The sequence below is a fragment of the Amia ocellicauda genome, chromosome 15, assembly GCF_036373705.1.
Source record: "Amia ocellicauda isolate fAmiCal2 chromosome 15, fAmiCal2.hap1, whole genome shotgun sequence".
NCBI lineage: Eukaryota > Metazoa > Chordata > Actinopteri > Amiiformes > Amiidae > Amia > Amia ocellicauda.
The window spans coordinates 860,600-882,309 of NC_089864.1; the positions used below are offsets into that span (position 1 = coordinate 860,600).

The window sequence follows — 21,710 nt, forward strand, 5'->3', positions numbered from 1 at the left end:
AGGGGAGTAAAGGACAGAGCAAGGGAAAGAGGAGGAGCGAGAGGGATAGAGTGAGAGAGGAGATGAAGGAGATGGGTGGAGGGTTAAATGACTTCATAGGCCACAAACACACACAAACACACACACAGACAGAGACAGACGCACACACACAGAGACAGACAGACAGACACACACCCGCACACACTAGAAATCCTCTTTCCTTCCTGACACACTGGGCTCTGAGACACTGAAACAAAAACTGTGCATTACTCACCGGGTTTGTAAAGGTGCGTGAACGATAGTGCCAGTGTGTGTGTGTGATGAAGAGACTGTGACCGTGTGTGTGTGAGATCGACTCTTTGTTCCCAGATCAAGAGCTCTTGTGCCAGTTTATAGTCTCAGTGCTTTACTGTGTGTATGAGTATGAGAGTCCCGTTTTAGAGAGTAAATCCCAGTCTGATCTCCCCCTTGTGATCTCTCACCTGGCAGGACAGAGCCAGTTACACGCCCAGTCAGTGTGTCAGTCAGTGCGTCAGTCAGTCAGTGACGCTCTGCTGTAGTTTAGTACTGGTAGATTGTTGGAGATGGATTAAAAATGAGAATGGATATCAGAAAATATTAAAAGGAGAAAGAAAAGAAAAGAAGCAACCAGAAAATTAGCCTGAACAGAACAGAAGCAGAACATGGACAGAGACAGTGGGCGCTCCGGGACCAGCGTCTGGTTTCTGAGCCGCCTCAGACCAGCAACAGGTCCATCACAGGCACTGAGGCTGTAGTAACGGGTTACACACAATTCAGAGAAAGTTCAGTGTAAACTCAGACCCATGTGCACACCTGTACAGCCTAGGACTACTGGATCTGTCCATTCAATAAAGAATGTGGTTGTGCAATGAGATGTTTTTTACGTTATTAATCGGACCTTATGCCAAAGATTGTACATTTATTTCAGAATCGTTTCTATTTTCATCAGCAAATATGGAGGGGAAAAAAGCAGTGCTTCAGGAATCAATTGCAATGATAGGAATGTCTACGAGCGTTGTGTGTACCGATGTAAATAAAGTATTTTACTGGCAAAAACCAGACGTGCAGTGAGAACCCCTGAGCTGCCAGAGTTTAATCAGCCAGTGTGTCAGTCTATCGGTCAGTGCGTCAATATATCAGTCAGCCAAGCGTCTCAGTCTGTGAGCCAGTGTGTCAGTTAGTCAGTGCATCAACATATCAATCAGCCAGTGTGTTGGTCAGACTGTACCAATCTATCAGTCAGTGTGTCAGATAGTAAAGGACAGTGCAACGTTGCGTCAGAGTGAATCAAAGTGCGCTGGTGAGTCTGCACACACACAGAGAGGCAGCAGAGTCGGGAGGGTTCATAGGGAACTGTATTAAACTCTTAGTGTGACAGATACAGGAACAGACACACCCGCAGCCTCCAGGACGGGCAGCCCGGCGCCCCTGCATCGCAGCACAGAAATTAAACTAAACGGAACAGAAAAACCCAACAACATCCGAGCAGTCGGCACGAGTCAAATTCACTCCGGGAGAGTCGAAAAGAGTTATAATGACAATAACAGGACTAGTAGTAGTAATAGCAGTAGCCAAGAAAATCAAAGAGACAAACAAAACAGACAACAACAAAAAAAAATATATATATATAATTCCGTTAGAAGATTCTAGAAGACGCTGAGAATTCCGGGGGAATCCAGGATTTTCCGAGGGACACGGAGAGAGTCAGTGATCCACAGTTATTTAGGCAGTCAATGCAGGGAGAGTCCATTGTTTTGCTGGCTTCGTTTAGGGAGTCAATACGGGTGGGGTCCAGGGAGCCCCAGAGAGAGGCGTGGGAGGCTGTGGGGGGACAGTCCGGGCCCCGGCGGCCCCTCAGTCGGGATCCAGGGGCTCGAAGCAGGGAATCCGTCCTCTCAGTTTTCCTCCATTTTTATAAAATATATTTGTCTTCTTTCCCCTCCTTGGCCTCATGGAAAAACCCACATTCGCTTTCCTCTCTCTCTCATAATCTTCCATCTTTCCTTTATTTGTCCTTCTCCCGACACTTCAGAGCCTTCGTAATTAAAATCGTGGGAGTCAAAATGAAGTAAAATATAGCTGTGTCTGAAGTCTCTGGATCAGAGGACAGGCGGAGAGGAGAGGGGGTGGAGGCGCATCCTCATATAGGCTGTCTTTTGTTGTTAAAATGGACAGTCAAGTCACATGACCTCAGACTGCAGTGGCAGGGCTGGACCAGACAGCACCCCCCCCCCCCGCTGCACTGCCTCTGTTAGGACCTGCACCCAATACATCCAGCCCCATTACCACCCCGACACACGCACGCACACAGGGCCCTGGAACATACACACACACTGTACCTCATATACAGCACTTACACCCTGGCTGGAGCAGTGCCCATCACACTGTGCCTGTACACACACACTGGACTTGCATTCAGACCCAATACAGTGTACGCAAGTACACAAATACTGGCCACTACACTACAGTCACACAGCGCTGCTCCACTCTGGGCCCTATACTACACTATACTTTACTGCAGCCCCCACAGTGCTGCTCCAGTCTGGGCCCTGTATCTGGTATAAACTGTGTAAGTTCAGGGTGTGTACTTTTTCTTTTCATATGCAGACAGGGTGTGTGTGTGTGTGTGTGTGTGTGTGTGTGTGTGTGTGTGTGTGTGTGTGTGTATTGTGCACTGCTTCCCCTCTTCACAATCACTCCCTCCTTCAGACTCCCCCATCTGTGACTACCCCATTGCCTCCCTCTCCCACCCCCTGCCCCTCTCTCCGCTCCTCTCTCTCTCCTGTCTCCCATCCCCCTGCCCCTCTCTCCTCCTCTCTCCTCTCTCTAGGTGAGTTGGTGTGGAGCCTCCAGCATCTCCATGAGGAAGGTGTCGATGGGCGTGTCGCCAATCAGCTTGAAGAAGAACAGGTGCTCCAGACACTTCAGACCAATGGAGCGCAGCGCCGGCAGGCGGAGGAGCAGCTTGGCGAACCTGGGAGAGAGCGAGAGAGAGAGAATTAGTACAGAGGCTGGTATTGGGAGTCATTACACTTCCCTGCCCTGCTGGTCTGGCACAAGTGGCAGACGGGGGGCAGTTAGTGGGGCAGCAGTGACAGGCAGTACCGTACCTGCCCTGCTGGTCGGGGTATCTCTGCTTGCAGTAGGCCTCCAGGGACGCGTAGACCTTCTCCCTCAGCAGCTCCACCTCGCTGGGGCTGGACAGACCCTTCGCATCTACAGAGGGGGAGTTGATTAGTGACCAGTGACAGACCAGATTATTGATCACTGGAGCTGAAGACCAGTTCATTAATGATTACGAGCGATCAGTTACAGATTACTGACACCAGGGTTTAAGAGGATGATTCTAGATCACTGAGGCCGGGGGGAGCGATTCTAGCTCAGGCCTTACCGGGGTTGAAGAGGATGATGGCCCTGAGGCAGCCCAGCTCAGTCTTATCCATCTGCATGTCTCTCATCTTACTGACCAGCTCTGTGAGCACCCTGGGGGAGGGGGGAGAGAGAGAGGGGAGAGAAGGGAATGATGGGAAGAGAGGGGGAGGGAGGGAGGGAGAGAGGGGGAAGAGGTTAATAGAATAGACACACGGACTGAGTGGACATTACAGCACATTCACACACAGACAGACAGACAGACAGACAGACAGACAGACAGGCCACAGACGCACTCACACAGCAGGACATCAGCTCAGCCCTGCACTCCCAGCTCACTCCCCCGCTGTGTCCCTGCAGTGCGCTGTGTGCTCTACTGCGCTGTGGTGCCGTACCCCCCACAGCCCTACCGTGCCCCTCTCACTGCTGCCATAGGGCAGTGCTGTGGTCTCCCGCTGTGAGCGTGTGCCCGTGTGCTTCACTGCGTGTTGTGCGCCTGCCTCTGCGAGCGACTGTGTGTGTCTGCGTGGCTGGGTGTGTCTGTGTGTGTGTCTGTCTGAGTGTGAGTGATTGTGTGTGTGTGTGTGTGTGTGTGTGTGTGTGTGTGAGTGTATGTGCGTCTCTGTGTGCGAGTGTGTTTATTACCTGTCGAAAATCGCCCCAACCTCTGCACTGTGCGCACTCTCCCTGTGTGTTCAATCACAACGTGTTATTACACTGTCATTACAAGACAACCTTCATTACACTGCGCTCACACACCCATCACTGCACTGCTGTCGCACCGGCACACACAGACACAGGACAGACAGACAGACAGACAGACAGACAGGCAGCTGTAGGGGGCTGCAGCTGTACACACTGAACACACACTGCCCAGCACAGTGCTCAACACACAATCACTATTCATCAATCACCATTACTGAATATTGCTATCAATGCCATTGTTACTGCTCCTGTATACCTGTGGAGTACAGTGTGTGTGTGCAATACCTGTGGAGTCTAGTGTGTGTATTTATGGAGCACAGTGTGTGTATTGGTGCTCAGGGTTGTGTCTTTGCTCTGAAAGACACAGCAGAGGGGACCTATAGCAGCGGCTGAATCGCTCTTGAATCGCTCCTGACATCATGTGACTCACTACAGTCAGACACGGGGGAGCCGCTGAGCTCGGTGTGCGACGGTGAAGGCGATCGCTCACACCTGAGCTAGTTTAGGACTGCGATTACAAGGGCGGACATTTATCCATCCAAGCAATTTCACTTTAACACATTTTCTTCAGATGTCTAGAATGTGTTTTCACTTGGCAGGATGTGCAGATCAACAGGAAGAAAATGTTTTTTCCGCATTTTAAGGTGGGATTCGTGATGTTGAGTGTTCTTCTGTGCGTGTTCACTGGTGTGTGTATGATGGTGCGAGTGTGTGTACGTGTATACTGGGGCGGGCTGCATCAACAGACTTACTAGGTCGGTCTTAGTATAATTAAAACTCACACTAATGATAAGACACTCATAAAACTCTTTCCTTAGTCTGGTTTTACGGAGTCAATCAGAGCAATGCATTCTGGGCATTTTAAGACACTTAGAACACACTGCGGCCTGTAACAGACGGGCAGACGGACGGAAGAATGAGCTACAATAAATATTGAAGAGGAAACATACAGGGACTGGAGGAGGTAAAAGCACCACAGGACTGGCGATTGAAATCTCGGGGGAGGAGTCTGCGTGTGTTGGTGGGATTGCCAGTGGGAGGAGTGTCCTTGTCTTTATGACAATACAGGACGGTGTATAAAACACAGCGTAGTACTGCTGTGTATGTATTGTGCATTTCAGTATATTAGTGCATACGTTATGGTAAATGTGGAAAGGTGGAGCATTTCCCACGGATAATCTGTGCATCTCTGGCTGTAGTGGACAGACATGTATGCGCGAACAGCGGCAGGTCCGGTGCGCCCAATCGCACGGCTCCGGAATGAGGGTCCTTAAAATGAACAGTGACCCTGACCCCATCACACATTGAGCTCCTCGAACCGTCTGCTCAGGACGGCGTGTAGGCTGAACGTCCGTGCAGCTAGACCAGTCTGATCGATGCGGAGCACCAAACCACGCCTGCTTGTGCATCTGAACACGTTTGTGCCAAGAAGCCCGATGTGGAACTCTAATCAGACCTATATTACAATACCAGTAGCTTCTTGTTTTCATGGCAACATTTAACGAATCTCATAAAACAAACATTTAGAACGGCGATAATGAATTGAAACGTGTCCAAGCAGCGCGTGCGTTCGCCGATTCTTCTGCCGACTGATCAGCTGTATAGTGGTACACGTGTCAGACGTGTGTGTGAGGAGACTATAAACACCGTGACTCAGTACATGGTATTCATGTCAGCTGTGCAGTGAGGTCTTATTCCTGAGCGTTAGCTGGCAGACTGCAGTGGACTCTCGTCTGCAGAGAGTTTGTGAGTGTGTGTGCGTGAGTGTGGGTTTAGAGAGAGTTACCTGTCGAAGATGGCCCCCACGCCGGCGCTGTGGGCGCTGCTCCGGTGCACGTGCAGCCCGGTAGCCAGCAGGATGCCGTCCTTCACAGAGATGGAGCGATGAGAGAACGAGGCGATCAGCAGCTCATTCCAGCCTGGGGGGGTGGGGGGGAGAGAATTTCTATTTATGATGCAATGCTTATTCTACTGCACATTACTGTTATTATTTTCTAGCAGACGCCCTTCTCCCACAGAAATCAGATTTTTTTTTTTTTCATGACTTTTCCATAATCATTTTCTGATTTTCCATGGCTCAATTATTTATTCGTTTACAACACAAATGCTGGAAAGTTGGAAATGCACACAGAAAATAATGAGGATATTGATAAACACAATAGAAAAGAACCACAATCAGCTTTTGTCATGACGGCCTCCTCCTCCCCACAGCCATCCAATCCCCCACTTTAATAAAACATGTTCCCATCAGCTAATAAAGAGCACACAGAAATGTAAATTAAACAATGCGTATATTGTATAAATGTTAATTACTAAACAGAAACTAAACAAAACTACATTTACAGCCTGTATTTTAATTATTTTAGCAGTAATATTGAATTTATTTGAATATAAACTACTGTAAATCATATAAATTAATTAAAACATACATTCAAACATTACAATATACAAATGGTCAGTTCAGTTGGGGACTACAGTAATCCTTTCCCGTACGCTGCTTTTAGACAACTGCCTTGTTTTAAACTTTAAAGCTTTTGATAATTATTTTTTCTTTCTTTCAAAAAAATATGATTTTCACCAATAAATGAACCGATTTGTGTGTTTGAGGAGTTTGGATTTTACTGATTTATACCCATTTTAAATCACACTCAATATTATTTTCAGTTTCTTCTCTATTTGTTAACACTACTTCACAAGCTTGTTTGATATTACATATTGATATTATTCAGCACTCACATCGAAGCTGTTCTGCAGTGCACAGCTCACACAGACGCTAGCCGTTTAATATCGCGCGCTCTGATTGGCTCACACGGAGGTTGCTCACACTGTGGTGCTGAGGACAGTGCCCGCGCTGACAATACAGCAGCATGTAGAAAGCAAACGGCACAAGAATCTCAACTTCGGCAAAACTGAGCTTTGGGATAAACAGTGTATAGTGGTAACTTTTGTAGTCTTGCACTGATTTTCACCCGGATTTAGTGTTTGTTTAGTTTTTTCCTAAATGAAAACCGGAACACTGTGTGTGATAGTGAGAAAACAAATAAAACAGCATTTCACAAAAACATTTCAACATTTCCCCCATCCCTCCCTCTCTGACTCCCACAGCCCTGTCCTCTCCCTCTTTCTCTCCCTCCCTCCCTCCCTCACCGGCTCGCAGGAGGATGACCTGGTCGTCCAGGGGCAGCTCAGAGAAGTGTGGGATCCTCTTGGCCCACTCCACTAGCGTGAACAGCTGCTTGTCAGCGGCCTGGCAGATATTGGTCACAGGGTCGTTGGGCTGGGGGTAATAAACAGAGGCAGATATTGGTCACAGGGTCGTTGGGCTGGGGGGTAATAAACAGAAGCAGATATTGGTCACGGGGTCGTTGGGCTGGGGGTGATAAACAGAGGTAGATATTGGTCACGGGGTCGTTGGGCATAAACAGAGGCGGAGCTAATCTCTCGTGTGAGTGTGTCAGTGTGAGGTCACCAGCCCGTGATGTCACCAGCCCGCGAGGTCATACCGAGTTGCTGCCCGTCTCCCGGCCGTCCGGGTGCAGCTCGGTCTTCTGCTCCACCGCCAGCTCCGCCTCCAGGATGCGCTCAACCGGCATCTCCTCGTTCACCGCGCTGGTGGACTCCACCTCCCCCTCGCGCTCCTTGTTACGCTGCCGCTCCTCCTGCACCGCTGTGGACCGGAGGGAGCGAGGGAGGAGAAGAGAGGAGAGAGAGGAGGGATAGAAGATGTGGAGGGGAAAATGGAGAGGAGAGCGCGAGAGAGGGAGGGAGGGAGATGGGAGAGGAGAAGACGGCAGAGAAAAGCAGGGGGGGAGAAAGGAGAGAGGAGGAGGCGGAGAGAGAGACAGAGAGCGAGTGCGGAAGACAGACAGACACACAAATATATACAGTGCCCAGTTAGTGCAACCACATACAACGGCACAAACACTCTCTCGCTCTCTCTCTCCGTCACACACTGTTCCAGATATTAACCCTGACTCAATGAAGCCGATCCACTGGAATACTGATCCTACTGATCGAACGCATCGATCCGTTACTGTAGTCAGCGCTGTGTGGACAATAGTGTAGTGTAGTATAGTGTGGTATAGTGTAGTGTGGTGTGGTATAGTGTAGTACAGGGCCCAGACTGGAGCAGCACTGTGGGGACTATAGTGTAGTATACACTCACCTAAAGGATTATTAGGAACACCTGTTCAATTTCTCATTAATGCAATTATCTAACCAACCAATCACATGGCAGTTGCTTCAATGCATTTAGGGGTGTGGTCCTGGTCAAGACAATCTCCTGAACTCCAAACTGAATGTCTGAATGGGAAAGAAAGGTGATTTAAGCAATTTTGAGCGTGGCATGGTTGTTGGTGCCAGACGGGCCAGTCTGAGTATTTCACAATCTGCTCAGTTACTGGGATTTTCACGCACAACCATTTCTAGGGTTTACAAAGAATGGTGTGAAAAGGGAAAAACATCCAGTATGCGGCAGTCCTGTGGGCGAAAATGCCTTGTTGATGCTAGAGGTCAGAGGAGAATGGGCCGACTGATTCAAGCTGATAGAAGAGCAACTTTGACTGAAATAACCACTCGTTACAACCGAGGTATGCAGCAAAGCATTTGTGAAGCCACAACACGTACAACCTTGAGGCGGATGGGCTACAACAGCAGAAGACCCCACCGGGTACCACTCATCTCCACTACAAATAGGAAAAAGAGGCTACAATTTGCACAAGCTCACCAAAATTGGACAGTTGAAGATTGGAAAAATGTTGCCTGGTCTGATGAGTCTCGATTTCTGTTGAGACATTCAGATGGTAGAGTCAGAATTTGGCATAAACAGAATGAGAACATGGATCCATCATGCCTTGTTACCACTGTGCAGGCTGGTGGTGGTGGTGTAATGGTGTGGGGGATGTTTTCTTGGCACACTTTAGGCCCCTTAGTGCCAATTGGGCATCGTTTAAATGCCACGGCCTACCTGAGCATTGTTTCTGACCATGTCCATCCCTTTATGACCACCATGTACCCATCCTCTGATGGCTACTTCCAGCAGGATAATGCACCATGTCACAAAGGTCGAATCATTTCAAATTGGTTTCTTGAACATGACAATGAGTTCACTGTACTAAACTGGCCCCCACAGTCACCAGATCTCAACCCAATAGAGCATCTTTGGGATGTGGTGGAACGGGAGCTTCGTGCCCTGGATGTGCATCCCACAAATCTCCATCAACTGCAAGATGCTATCCTATCAATATGGGCCAACATTTCTAAAGAATGCTTTCAGCACCTTGTTGAATCAATGCCACGTAGAATTAAGGCGAAAGGGGGTCAAACACAGTATTAGTATGGTGTTCCTAATAATCCTTTAGGTGAGTGTAGGCCCAGTTCACGTCTATACACAAACAAAACCATTCACACTCGTTCATCATCCCTCCATCCCTTCCCTCCCTCTGTTTATTTAATTTTCTTACAGCGCTGTCGTTCATCCTGCACCACTAGAGAAGGAGGGAGAAAGAGAGAGAGAGAGGAGAGAGCGAAGAGGAAGGACAGAGGGGGAGAGAGAGGGAGACAGGGTGTTAGTTTATCAATCTCTCCCTCTCTCCTCCTCTAACTCCATCCATCTCTTTCTCTCATTTCCCTCTTCCTCCTCACACAACACAGTTATTGGCAATAATCAGTTTCACATCATCTTCACTCTGCAAAAGCATAGACCTCGCTCTCAGTCAGTCAGTGTTAATGTGCTGTAGTGTCCAGTCAGTCAGTGTTAATGTGCTGTAGTGTCCAGTCAGTCAGTGTTAATGTGCTGTAGTGTCCAGTCAGTCAGTGTTAATGTGCTGTAGTGTCCAGTCAGTCAGTCAGTGTTAATGTGCTGTAGTGTCCAGTCAGTCAGTCAGTGTTAATGTACTGTAGTGTCCAGTCAGTCAGTCAGTGTTAATGTGCTGTAGTGTCCAGTCAGTCAGTCAGTCAGTGTTAATGTGCTGTAGTGTCCAGTCAGTCAGTGTTAATGTGCTGTAGTGTCCAGTCAGTCAGTGTTAATGTGCTGTAGTGTCCAGTCAGTCAGTCAGTGTTAATGTACTGTAGTGTCCAGTCAGTCAGTGTTAATGTACTGTAGTGTCCAGTCAGTGTTAATGTGCTGTAGTGTCCAGTCAGTCAGACAGTGTTAATGTGCTGCAGTGTCCAGTCCCCCCTCACCTTCTCTCTTCATGCCCATGGCAAGACACTTCTGGTAGCGGCAATACTGGCAGCGGTTCCTCTGCCGCTTGTCCACCAGGCAGTCCTTGTTGTCCCTGCAGGTGTAGCTCAGGTCCTTCCTCACCGTGCGCTTGAAGAAGCCCTTACAGCCCTCACAGCTGTACACCCCGTAGTGCTTCCCTGGAGAGAGAGAGAGACAGAGAGGGGTTAACATGGCTGGGTTTTTTGTGATATATATTTGATATGTATTATTTTGTGCAAAATACAAAACGCTTGTATCGTGAGTATCGAGATTTAGAAATGTGGGAGGCGTAACTGTCAATCAATGTTTTTATGCAGTTGATCACCTCCGAACAGGAGGGAGCAAATGTCTTGGTGGTGTTACTATCCAGTAATGTTTGTTGATGTTAGCAAATGAGTTTTACAATCATGGGATTGTGGAGTTATGATCTTGATTGTCACACTGGCTATACTGACCTTTTTTAAAAGCAATGGAAGCAAATTAATGACGTAATGAAGTTACCTTGGGTTAATTAAATGTTGGAATTACACACTAAAAACAGAAGCGAATACGGGCGCTCCTGTCCATAGAAGTGACACTGTATTCCTACAATGCACACCTTGTTTGAAATCTTATTCTCTTGGCTCCCAGTGCGTTTCATTCTCAAACACATCCGATTTACAGTTTCCATGAGCCCGGGGGGTGAAACGCACAGTCTGCTCTGGGGGGGGGAGGGGGGTCTCATTCACACAAATAGGCTTGTTTTGTTCAGAACAGCCTAACGATTAATCCAGTGTATATTATTTGATGTTCTATCAAACTCGGAGAAGTTCAGATCCAGTGATGTAAAATGGTTGTGTATTAGTTCACTGTAAACAGAGTTTTCCATCTTGACATGTTGGGCTCTCTAGGGGTGTGTGTTGCTTCTACCAAAGCGAGTCTGGTCTTGTATTGATCAGTAGACTGTCTGGTTCCAGAATATGTCATCATTGTCAATATCTTCTGAGATTTTGTATTCCTACTCAGACCAAGTATCCCCCCCATTTCAGAATGCGGAGGGGTCTATCAGCTTAAGGGGTTACATTTTGTTAAACAAAACGATTCCATGATTTATTTTTTGTCTCCAATTTATTTGTTCTATGCTGTAATTTCAGAGTACATTGAGACATGAATATATATATTAGGGCTGCCTGAATTAACTGAATGATCGGGTCTATTAATCAACTAATGAACTGATCGAAGATCAATAAGCTCCGTAATTAATCAAGGAGATTTATTTATTCATTCACTATAATGAATGGCGATTATACAGTTAACAATAGAAGCGCCGACATTTCGAACTGCCTACAAGAACCAAAACCGCTGATTTTAACTGATAGCTCTTTAAACGCTGTGGTATAATGAAAGGCAAACAATCGTTTAAATGGAACATATGAACATAAAACATTAACATTATTAGTATAAATAACATCAATTTATTCTATATTTATTCTAAACGTGTCACTGCAGTCAAAACACAGTGTGTATTTGTGGTGTAACCACTGTGTCCACGCAGTAGGCCTATTAAATACATATATTTAGGAAAAGTCACAAACAGGTCTGCACAGTGTATTCAGAAACACAGTAATTCAATTTAAATCTGACAAACTGACCTGCGCTTCTAGTACAAATCACACAAGAGATCCCATCATGAGAGCGACAGTGTCTGTACAGGTTTTCAAGCCACTAAAAACTACTTTGGTTTGGATTCAAACTGGATTCATAAGGAAACACTGAAGACAAAGGAAAGGTTTTCTGTTTCATTCTCTAGTGCTGCTTTTCTCACAGGGACAGTGTGAGTTTACAGCATCATTTGTGAGCACAACACCCATTTGTTGTAGCGATTATATTGTAGTTTGCCGATTATAACGATTTAGTGTTTTCTTTCCTTACCATTCCTGTTCAGCGTTGTTATACTGTAATATCAATGCTTACTGTTTATTGAAGTATAAATCAACTACTTAAATACTGTTACACTTAAGTGCTCGATTAATCTACTGATTAATCAACTAATGCCCATTGATTAACCAATAAAATATGTTAATTAACTGACAGCCCCAATATATATGTACATGTGTGTGTGTGTGTGTGTATATATATACACACATACATACAGTTCTGGAAAAAAAAAGAGACCAGTTAACATTTACTTCTGAACTTGGAGTGGACTTCCAGTGGACTTGGAGTGTGTGTGTGTGTGTGCGTATCTGTACATTTTCTGGGGGCTTCATGAAGTCTATTCCGCAGGCTTGAATGTGTATTCTGTGCGGTCTCATCAAAATATAGTTTGACAGCAAGCTGTTGTTTCTTTGCGTGGTGACGAGTCGGTATCGAGTATCGTGAAACTGAACTGGTATCGTATCGAAGTTCAAAATTCTTTATCTACTACTTCTAATTGCCTTCACTGAACCAAGAAAAACTCAACAGATCTGGAGACACGCCATTCCTCCCGAAACGGACGCTTCTACCGCACACAAGCTGCCCTCCCCCCCGTCCCTCACCGGAGGAGCGGTCTCCACAGATGGCACACAGGCGTTTCTGGGACAGCATGGGCCCCCCGGGGCTGTGGGCCGACATGGGCTTCAGGCCGAAAGGCGGCTTCACGTCGTCCGAGCTGCTCACCGCGTGCAGCCCTGACAGGGACACCGTGGAGTTGATCTGAGAGAGAGAGGTTAAATGAGGTTAAATCACACAGACACGGAGACACGGTGAACCCACACACACACACACACCCACACACAGAGACACGGGGACCCGCACACAGAGACACGGGGACCCGCACACCCACACACAGAGACACGGGGACCCGCACACACACACACACACCCACACACAGAGACACGGGGACCCGCACACACACACAGAGACACGGGGAACCGCACACCCACACACACACCCACTCACAGAGACACGGGGACCCGCACACACACACAGAGACACGGGGACCCGCACCCCCACACACAGAGACACGGGGACCCGCACACCCCCACACACCCCCACACACCCCCACACACAGAGACACGGGGACCCGCATACCCACACACACCCACACACAGAGAGACGGGGACCCGCACACACACACACACACACCCACACACAGAGAGACGGGGACCCGCACACACACACACACACCCACACACAGAGACACGGTGAATCGGTAGACACGGGGTACCACACAGAGACAGGTACCTGTGGGCTGCTGATGGGCCCGTACCCCACAGAGGGGGTCCCTGGGACGCAGGGGGAGCCCAGCGAAGAGCTGATGACGGAGAAGGGAGACCCCCCGAGGCTGCTGATGGGGGAGTTGACCGCTGAGCTCATGGGGGGGGGCAGGGAGGTCATGGCGGCTGCAGGGGGGGCCAGGGGGGGTGAGCGCTGGGCTGGAGGAGGGGGTGGGGATGACACCGACGAGCTGTCTGGACTGCGGGAGTCTTGAGGGGGGGGCAGGAATGGGGAAAGGGGGTGAAGAAGAGGAACAGGAAGGGAGGGAATGAGAGAGAGGGAGAGAAGGAGAGATTAATGCAGCACAGATACATTGACTGAGTGGACACTACAGTACATCAACTCTCACAGACTACAGCACAGCCCCTTAATGTAACAGCACTGCTCTACTACACTGTTACTACAGCACAGCCCCCTACTGTAACAGCACTGCTCTACTACACTGTTATTACAGCACAGCCCCTTAATGTAACAGCACTGCTCTACTACACTGTTACTACAGCACAGCCCCTTAATGTAATAGCACTGCTCTACTACACTGTTACTACAGCACTGCTCTACTACACCAGGGGTGGCTGACCCTGGTCCTGGAGAGACGCAGGGTCTACAGGCTTCTATCCAGATTGTTAAAGGGGAACTTCACAGAACATCCATATTTTCTCAGGTTATTCTGTAAGTATCTGGATATGAAAAACTCACTCCACAGAATACGTTTCTACTTACAGAATAACCTGAGAAAATATCGATTGTTGGTGGAGTTCCCATTTAAATGCTTAATTTACCCAGTTGTTGGTCTTAATCAGGCAACATGTCCCTGTATTCAAGGTATCCAATGATTGGTGACTTAGAGAGACCTGGAAAACCTGCAGGATTGCGTCTCTCCAGGACCAGGGTTGGCCACCCCTGTACTACACTGTTACTACAGCACAGCTGGCAAGACAGACACCTGAACACAGAGACCAACAGCCTAATCAGACAGACATAACAGAGAGTTGTGAACGGACAGAGGGTAAACTGCTGAACACAGTGACACAGATGGGCCGCACGCACACACACACACACACACACACACACACACACACAGGCAGAGACATACACACACACACACACAGGCAGAGACATACACACACACACACACACACACACACACACACACACACAGGCAGAGACATACACACACACACACACACACAGGCAGAGACATACACACACACACACACAGGCAGAGACATACACACACACACACACACAGGCAGAGACATACACACACACACACACACACAGGCAGAGACATACACACACACACACACACACACACAGGCAGAGACATACACACACACACACACACACACACAGGCAGAGACGTACACACACACACACACACACACACAGGCAGAGACGCACACACACACACACACACACACACAGGCAGAGACATACACACACACACACAGGCAGAGACATACACACACACAGGCAGAGACATACACACACACACACAGGCAGAGACATACACACACACACACACAGGCAGAGACATACACACACACACACACGCAGGCAGAGACATACACACACACAGGCAGAGACACACACACACACAGGCAGAGACACACACACAGGCAGAGACATACACACATACACACACAGGCAGAGACACACACACAGGCAGAGACATACACACATACACACAGGCAGAGACACACACACATACACACACACACACAGGCAGAGACATACACACACACACAGGCAGAGACACACACACACACACACACAGGCAGAGACATACACACACACACAGGCAGAGACACACACACATACACACACACACACACAGGCAGAGACATACACACACACAGGCAGAGACACACACACATACACACACACACACACAGGCAGAGACATACACACACACACACAGGCAGAGACATACATACACACACACACAGGCAGAGACATACACACACACACACAGGCAGAGACACACACACATACACACACACACACACAGGCAGAGACATACACACACACACACACACACACACACACAGGCAGAGACATACACACACACACACAGGCAGAGACATACACACACACACACACAGGCAGAGACAGGCAGAGACATACACACACACACACACACAGGCAGAGACATACACACACACACACACAGGCAGAGACATACACACACACACACACAGGCAGAGACATACACACACACACACACAGGCAGAGACATACACACACACACACACAGGCAGAGACAGGCAGAGACATACACACACACACACACACACACACACAGGCAGAGACATACACACACACACACACACACACACAGGCAGAGACATACACACACACACACACACACAGGCAGAGACATACACACACACACACACACACAGGCAGAGACATACACACACACACACACACACAGGCAGAGACATACACACACACACACACAGGCAGAGACATACACACACACACACACACAGGCAGAGACATACACACACACACAGGCAGAGACACACACACACACACACACAGGCAGAGACATACACACACACACAGGCAGAGACACACACACATACACACACACACACACAGGCAGAGACATACACACACACAGGCAGAGACACACACACATACACACACACACACACAGGCAGAGACATACACACACACACACAGGCAGAGACATACATACACACACACACAGGCAGAGACATACACACACACACACAGGCAGAGACACACACACATACACACACACACACACAGGCAGAGACATACACACACACACACACACACACACACACAGGCAGAGACATACACACACACACACAGGCAGAGACATACACACACACACACACAGGCAGAGACAGGCAGAGACATACACACACACACACACACAGGCAGAGACATACACACACACACACACAGGCAGAGACATACACACACACACACACAGGCAGAGACATACACACACACACACACAGGCAGAGACATACACACACACACACACAGGCAGAGACAGGCAGAGACATACACACACACACACACACACACACACACAGGCAGAGACATACACACACACACACACACACACACACAGGCAGAGACATACACACACACACACACACACAGGCAGAGACATACACACACACACACACACACAGGCAGAGACATACACACACACACACACAGGCAGAGACATACACACACACACACACACACACACAGGCAGAGACATACACACACACACACACACACACAGGCAGAGACATACACACACACACACACACACAGGCAGAGACATACACACACACACACACACACAGGCAGAGACATACACACACACACACACACACACAGGCAGAGACATACACACACACACACACACAGGCAGAGACATACACACACACACACACACACACACACACAGGCAGAGACATACACACACACACACACAGGCAGAGACATACACACACACACACACACACACACACAGGCAGAGACATACACACACACACACACACACACAGGCAGAGACATACACACACACACACACACACACAGGCAGAGACATACACACACACACACACACACACAGGCAGAGACATACACACACACACACACACACACAGGCAGAGACATACACACACACACACACACACACAGGCAGAGACATACACACACACACACACACACAGGCAGAGACATACACACACACACACAGGCAGAGACATACACACACACACACACACAGGCAGAGACATACACACACACACACACACACACACAGGCAGAGACATACACACACACACACACACACACACACACACACACACACACACACACACACACACACACACACACACAGGCAGAGACATACACACACACACACACACACACAGGCAGAGACATACACACACACACACACACACACAGGCAGAGACATACACACACACACACACACACACACACACAGGCAGAGACATACACACACACACACACACAGGCAGAGACATACACACACACACACAGGCAGAGACATACACACACACACACACACAGGCAGAGACATACACACACACACACACACAGGCAGAGACATACACACACACACACACACACACACAGGCAGAGACATACACACACACACACACACACACACACACACACACAGGCAGAGACATACACACACACACACACACACACAGGCAGAGACATACACACACACACACACACACAGGCAGAGACATACACACACACACACACACAGGCAGAGACATACACACACACACACAGGCAGAGACACACAGGCAGAGACATACACACACACACACAGGCAGAGACACACAGGCAGAGACATACACACACACACACACACACACACACACACAGGCAGAGACATACACACACACACACACACACACACACAGGCAGAGACATACACACACACACACACACACACACAGGCAGAGACATACACACACACACACACACAGGCAGAGACATACACACACACACAGGCAGAGACATACACACACACACACACACACACACACACACACAGGCAGAGACATACACACACACACACACACACACACAGGCAGAGACATACACACACACACACACACACACACAGGCAGAGACATACACACACACACACACACACACACAGGCAGAGACATACACACACACACACACAGGCAGAGACATACACACACACACACACAGGCAGAGACATACACACACACACACACAGGCAGAGACATACACACACACACACACAGGCAGAGACATACACACACACACACACAGGCAGAGACATACACACACACACACACAGGCAGAGACATACACACACACACACACAGGCAGAGACATACACACACACACACACACACACAGAGACATACACACACACACACACACACACAGGCAGAGACATACACACACACACACACACACAGGCAGAGACATACACACACACACACACACACACAGGCAGAGACATACACACACACACACACACACACACACAGGCAGAGACATACACACACACACACACAGGCAGAGACATACACACACACACACACAGGCAGAGACATACACACACACACAGGCAGAGACATACACACACACACAGGCAGAGACATACACACACACACACAGGCAGAGACATACACACACACACACACACAGGCAGAGACATACACACACACACACACACACACACAGGCAGAGACATACACACACACACACAGGCAGAGACATACACACACACACAGGCAGAGACATACACACACACACACAGGCAGAGACATACACACACACACACAGGCAGAGACATACACACACACACAGGCAGAGACATACACACACACACACACACACACACAGGCAGAGACATACACACACACACACACACACACACAGGCAGAGACATACACACACACACACACACACACACAGGCAGAGACATACACACACACACACACAGGCAGAGACATACACACACACACACACAGGCAGAGACATACACACACACACACACAGGCAGAGACATACACACACACACAGGCAGAGACATACACACACACACAGGCAGAGACATACACACACACACAGGCAGAGACATACACACACACACACAGGCAGAGACATACACACACACACACAGGCAGAGACATACACACACACACAGGCAGAGACATACACACACACACAGGCAGAGACATACACACACACACACAGGCAGAGACATACACACACACACACAGGCAGAGACATACACACACACACACAGGCAGAGACATACACACACACACACAGGCAGAGACATACACACACACACAGGCAGAGACATACACACATACACACACACACAGGCAGAGACATACACACACACACACACAGGCAGAGACATACACACACACACACACAGGCAGAGACATACACACACACACACACAGGCAGAGACATACACACACACACACACAGGCAGAGACATACACACACACACACACAGGCAGAGACATACACACACACACACACAGGCAGAGACATACACACACACACACACAGGCAGAGACATACACACACACACACACAGGCAGAGACATACACACACACACACACACAGGCAGAGACATACACACACACACACAGGCAGAGACATACACACACACACACACAGGCAGAGACATACACACACACACACACAGGCAGAGACATACACACACACACAGGCAGAGACATACACACACACACAGGCAGAGACATACACACACACACACAGGCAGAGACATACACACACACACACAGGCAGAGACATACACACACACACACAGGCAGAGACATACACACACACACACAGGCAGAGACATACACACACACACACAGGCAGAGACATACACACACACACACAGGCAGAGACATACACACACACACAGGCAGAGACATACACACACACACACACACACAGGCAGAGACATACACACACACACACACAGGCAGAGACATACACACACACACACACAGGCAGAGACATACACACACACACACAGGCAGAGACATACACACACACACACACACAGGCAGAGACATACACACACACACACACACACACACAGGCAGAGACATACACACACACACACACAGGCAGAGACACACACACACACACACACACACACACACAGATATTCGTACAGAGACACTAACTGACGCACAGCCACGCAGAAACTGGCAGACTGTCGGGCAGAGACAGACAGACAGACAGACAGACAGACAGATGGGATGAACACACACAGCGATAGGGACGGACATCTTACTGCAAATGTAAAACACCAAAGCATTGCATTCCTTCATCTCACACCCCGATTCGACACGATTACACAACACATTGCAGCCATTATTGCTACTGTGACGTGACTGTAAACACATTGGTGGCACTTCATCCTCATTATAATAATAAAGATAATAATAAAGAGAAGGGTGCAAACTCTCTCTTACCTCGACTGTCGCCCATATCGCGCAGAGCCTAATCCGGAATCGAGCGGCGGACGACCAGGACGCCTCGATTAGTGGCGAGACCGGGGAATGGCGCTCAAACCCCGGCCGGAGACGGAACTCGAGACCGAGGACTCAGGCCCCAGGGACGGAAACCAGTGGAGAGGCCGAGCGGTGCTGATTTAAAAGGCTAACAACACAGACAGGAGATGCATTATTTCACCCCCCGCTCTCCGTTTGACTTTCTCCCCCCGTCCCTTTCCCTGGGCACAGATGGACACACAATTAGAGAGTGCATGTAAACAGCTGCAGGTCGTGTGAAAGTTAGACTGGTGCTCAGACCCAGCGCGGACGTGGGGTCGGCGGTAGGGACAGCCTGCCCTCTGCGGACAAACACGGCCAGAACCGCCCCGGTGCCTCTCGGTGCCTCTCGGTGCCAATACGGAGCGATGAGGCCGGGGTGTGCGGCTGTGGTCCCGGTCCAGTGTCGGGTCTAACCCTGTGTCTGGCGTGAACGCAGCTGTGGATAAGCCGACTCCGGAGCGGTTTACATAACTCGCTGTTTCATCGGCGGTTAAACAGTACAGATACAAAGCTACCTGCGCCGTCGGGTTAAAACGCCATTTCCAACACAGACCCACACAATCCACATTTGATAGGAAGAGCTCGGGGTGGGAAGAAAAACAGAGCCTAGGCCTGTGTTCTCTCTCTCCCTCATCCCCCTCTTTCCTCCTCCTCCCCACTCTCTCTCTCTCTCTGCAACCCCTCCTCTCGCAATCTCTCCGTTCGACACCAGTTTCGTGTCAAAGCATAGGGTTGTGGGGCAACGGCGGCCATTTTGGCTCCGCCGCACGCATCCACGCTTGCCTGGCTTATGCAATGCGGAAGAGCCACAATGGCGAGTACAGGGGCTCTGGTTTCCATTTGAAAAGCGTGTTCTTGCGTTTCAGTTACTACGAGCACCGCTGCTCTGGTGTGTTTCTATACGAATCCACACAAGCGTCCGATTTTCATTTTATTTTTTAATGTGAGTTTGACTCTTCCGTTTCACCGAGTTGGGCTTGGGCGCATGCGCACTAGAGACTCGCAGTTTAGCTGGAGGAGCCTGAGCTCCGGCACTGCAGTTACACAATACATTGCTTTACTTCAAGTCAAGTTTCGATATTTCAAT

General features: G+C 48.9%; 1 protein-coding gene across 5 annotated transcripts; it reads right to left on the reverse strand.

Moving 5' to 3' along the window:
• Positions 1-1,333: 1,333 nt before the first annotated feature.
• rxrba (retinoid x receptor, beta a) lies at positions 1,334-21,301 on the reverse strand. 5 transcript variants are annotated; one of them, XM_066687161.1, is made up of 13 exons: positions 21,139-21,300; positions 20,543-20,729; positions 13,487-13,728; positions 12,799-12,955; positions 10,258-10,437; positions 9,537-9,560; positions 7,578-7,741; positions 7,222-7,351; positions 5,861-5,993; positions 4,015-4,056; positions 3,392-3,483; positions 3,111-3,216; positions 1,334-2,974 (listed from the first exon to the last, which is right to left on the reverse strand). In XM_066687161.1, exons 2-13 carry the CDS (start codon positions 20,556-20,558, stop codon positions 2,827-2,829), a joined length of 1,434 nt encoding a protein of 477 aa, XP_066543258.1. In that variant the 5' UTR covers positions 20,559-20,729; positions 21,139-21,300; the 3' UTR covers positions 1,334-2,826. The 5 variants fall into 5 exon arrangements, with proteins under 5 accessions (XP_066543258.1, XP_066543260.1, XP_066543261.1 ...); XM_066687163.1 differs by having other exon boundaries at positions 20,543-21,301; XM_066687164.1 differs by lacking the exon at positions 9,537-9,560.
• Positions 21,302-21,710: the final 409 nt, after the last annotated feature.

Bases quoted from the DNA above. Each gene is read 5' to 3' on its own strand.
- rxrba (XM_066687163.1), bottom strand. The intron at 4,057-5,860 runs GTAACTCTCTCT...TTGAACACACAG, and splicing joins GTGGGGGCCATCTTCGACAG to GGAGAGTGCGCACAGTGCAG. The intron at 3,484-4,014 runs GTAATAAACACA...CCCCTCCCCCAG, and splicing joins GTTGGGGCGATTTTCGACAG to GGTGCTCACAGAGCTGGTCA.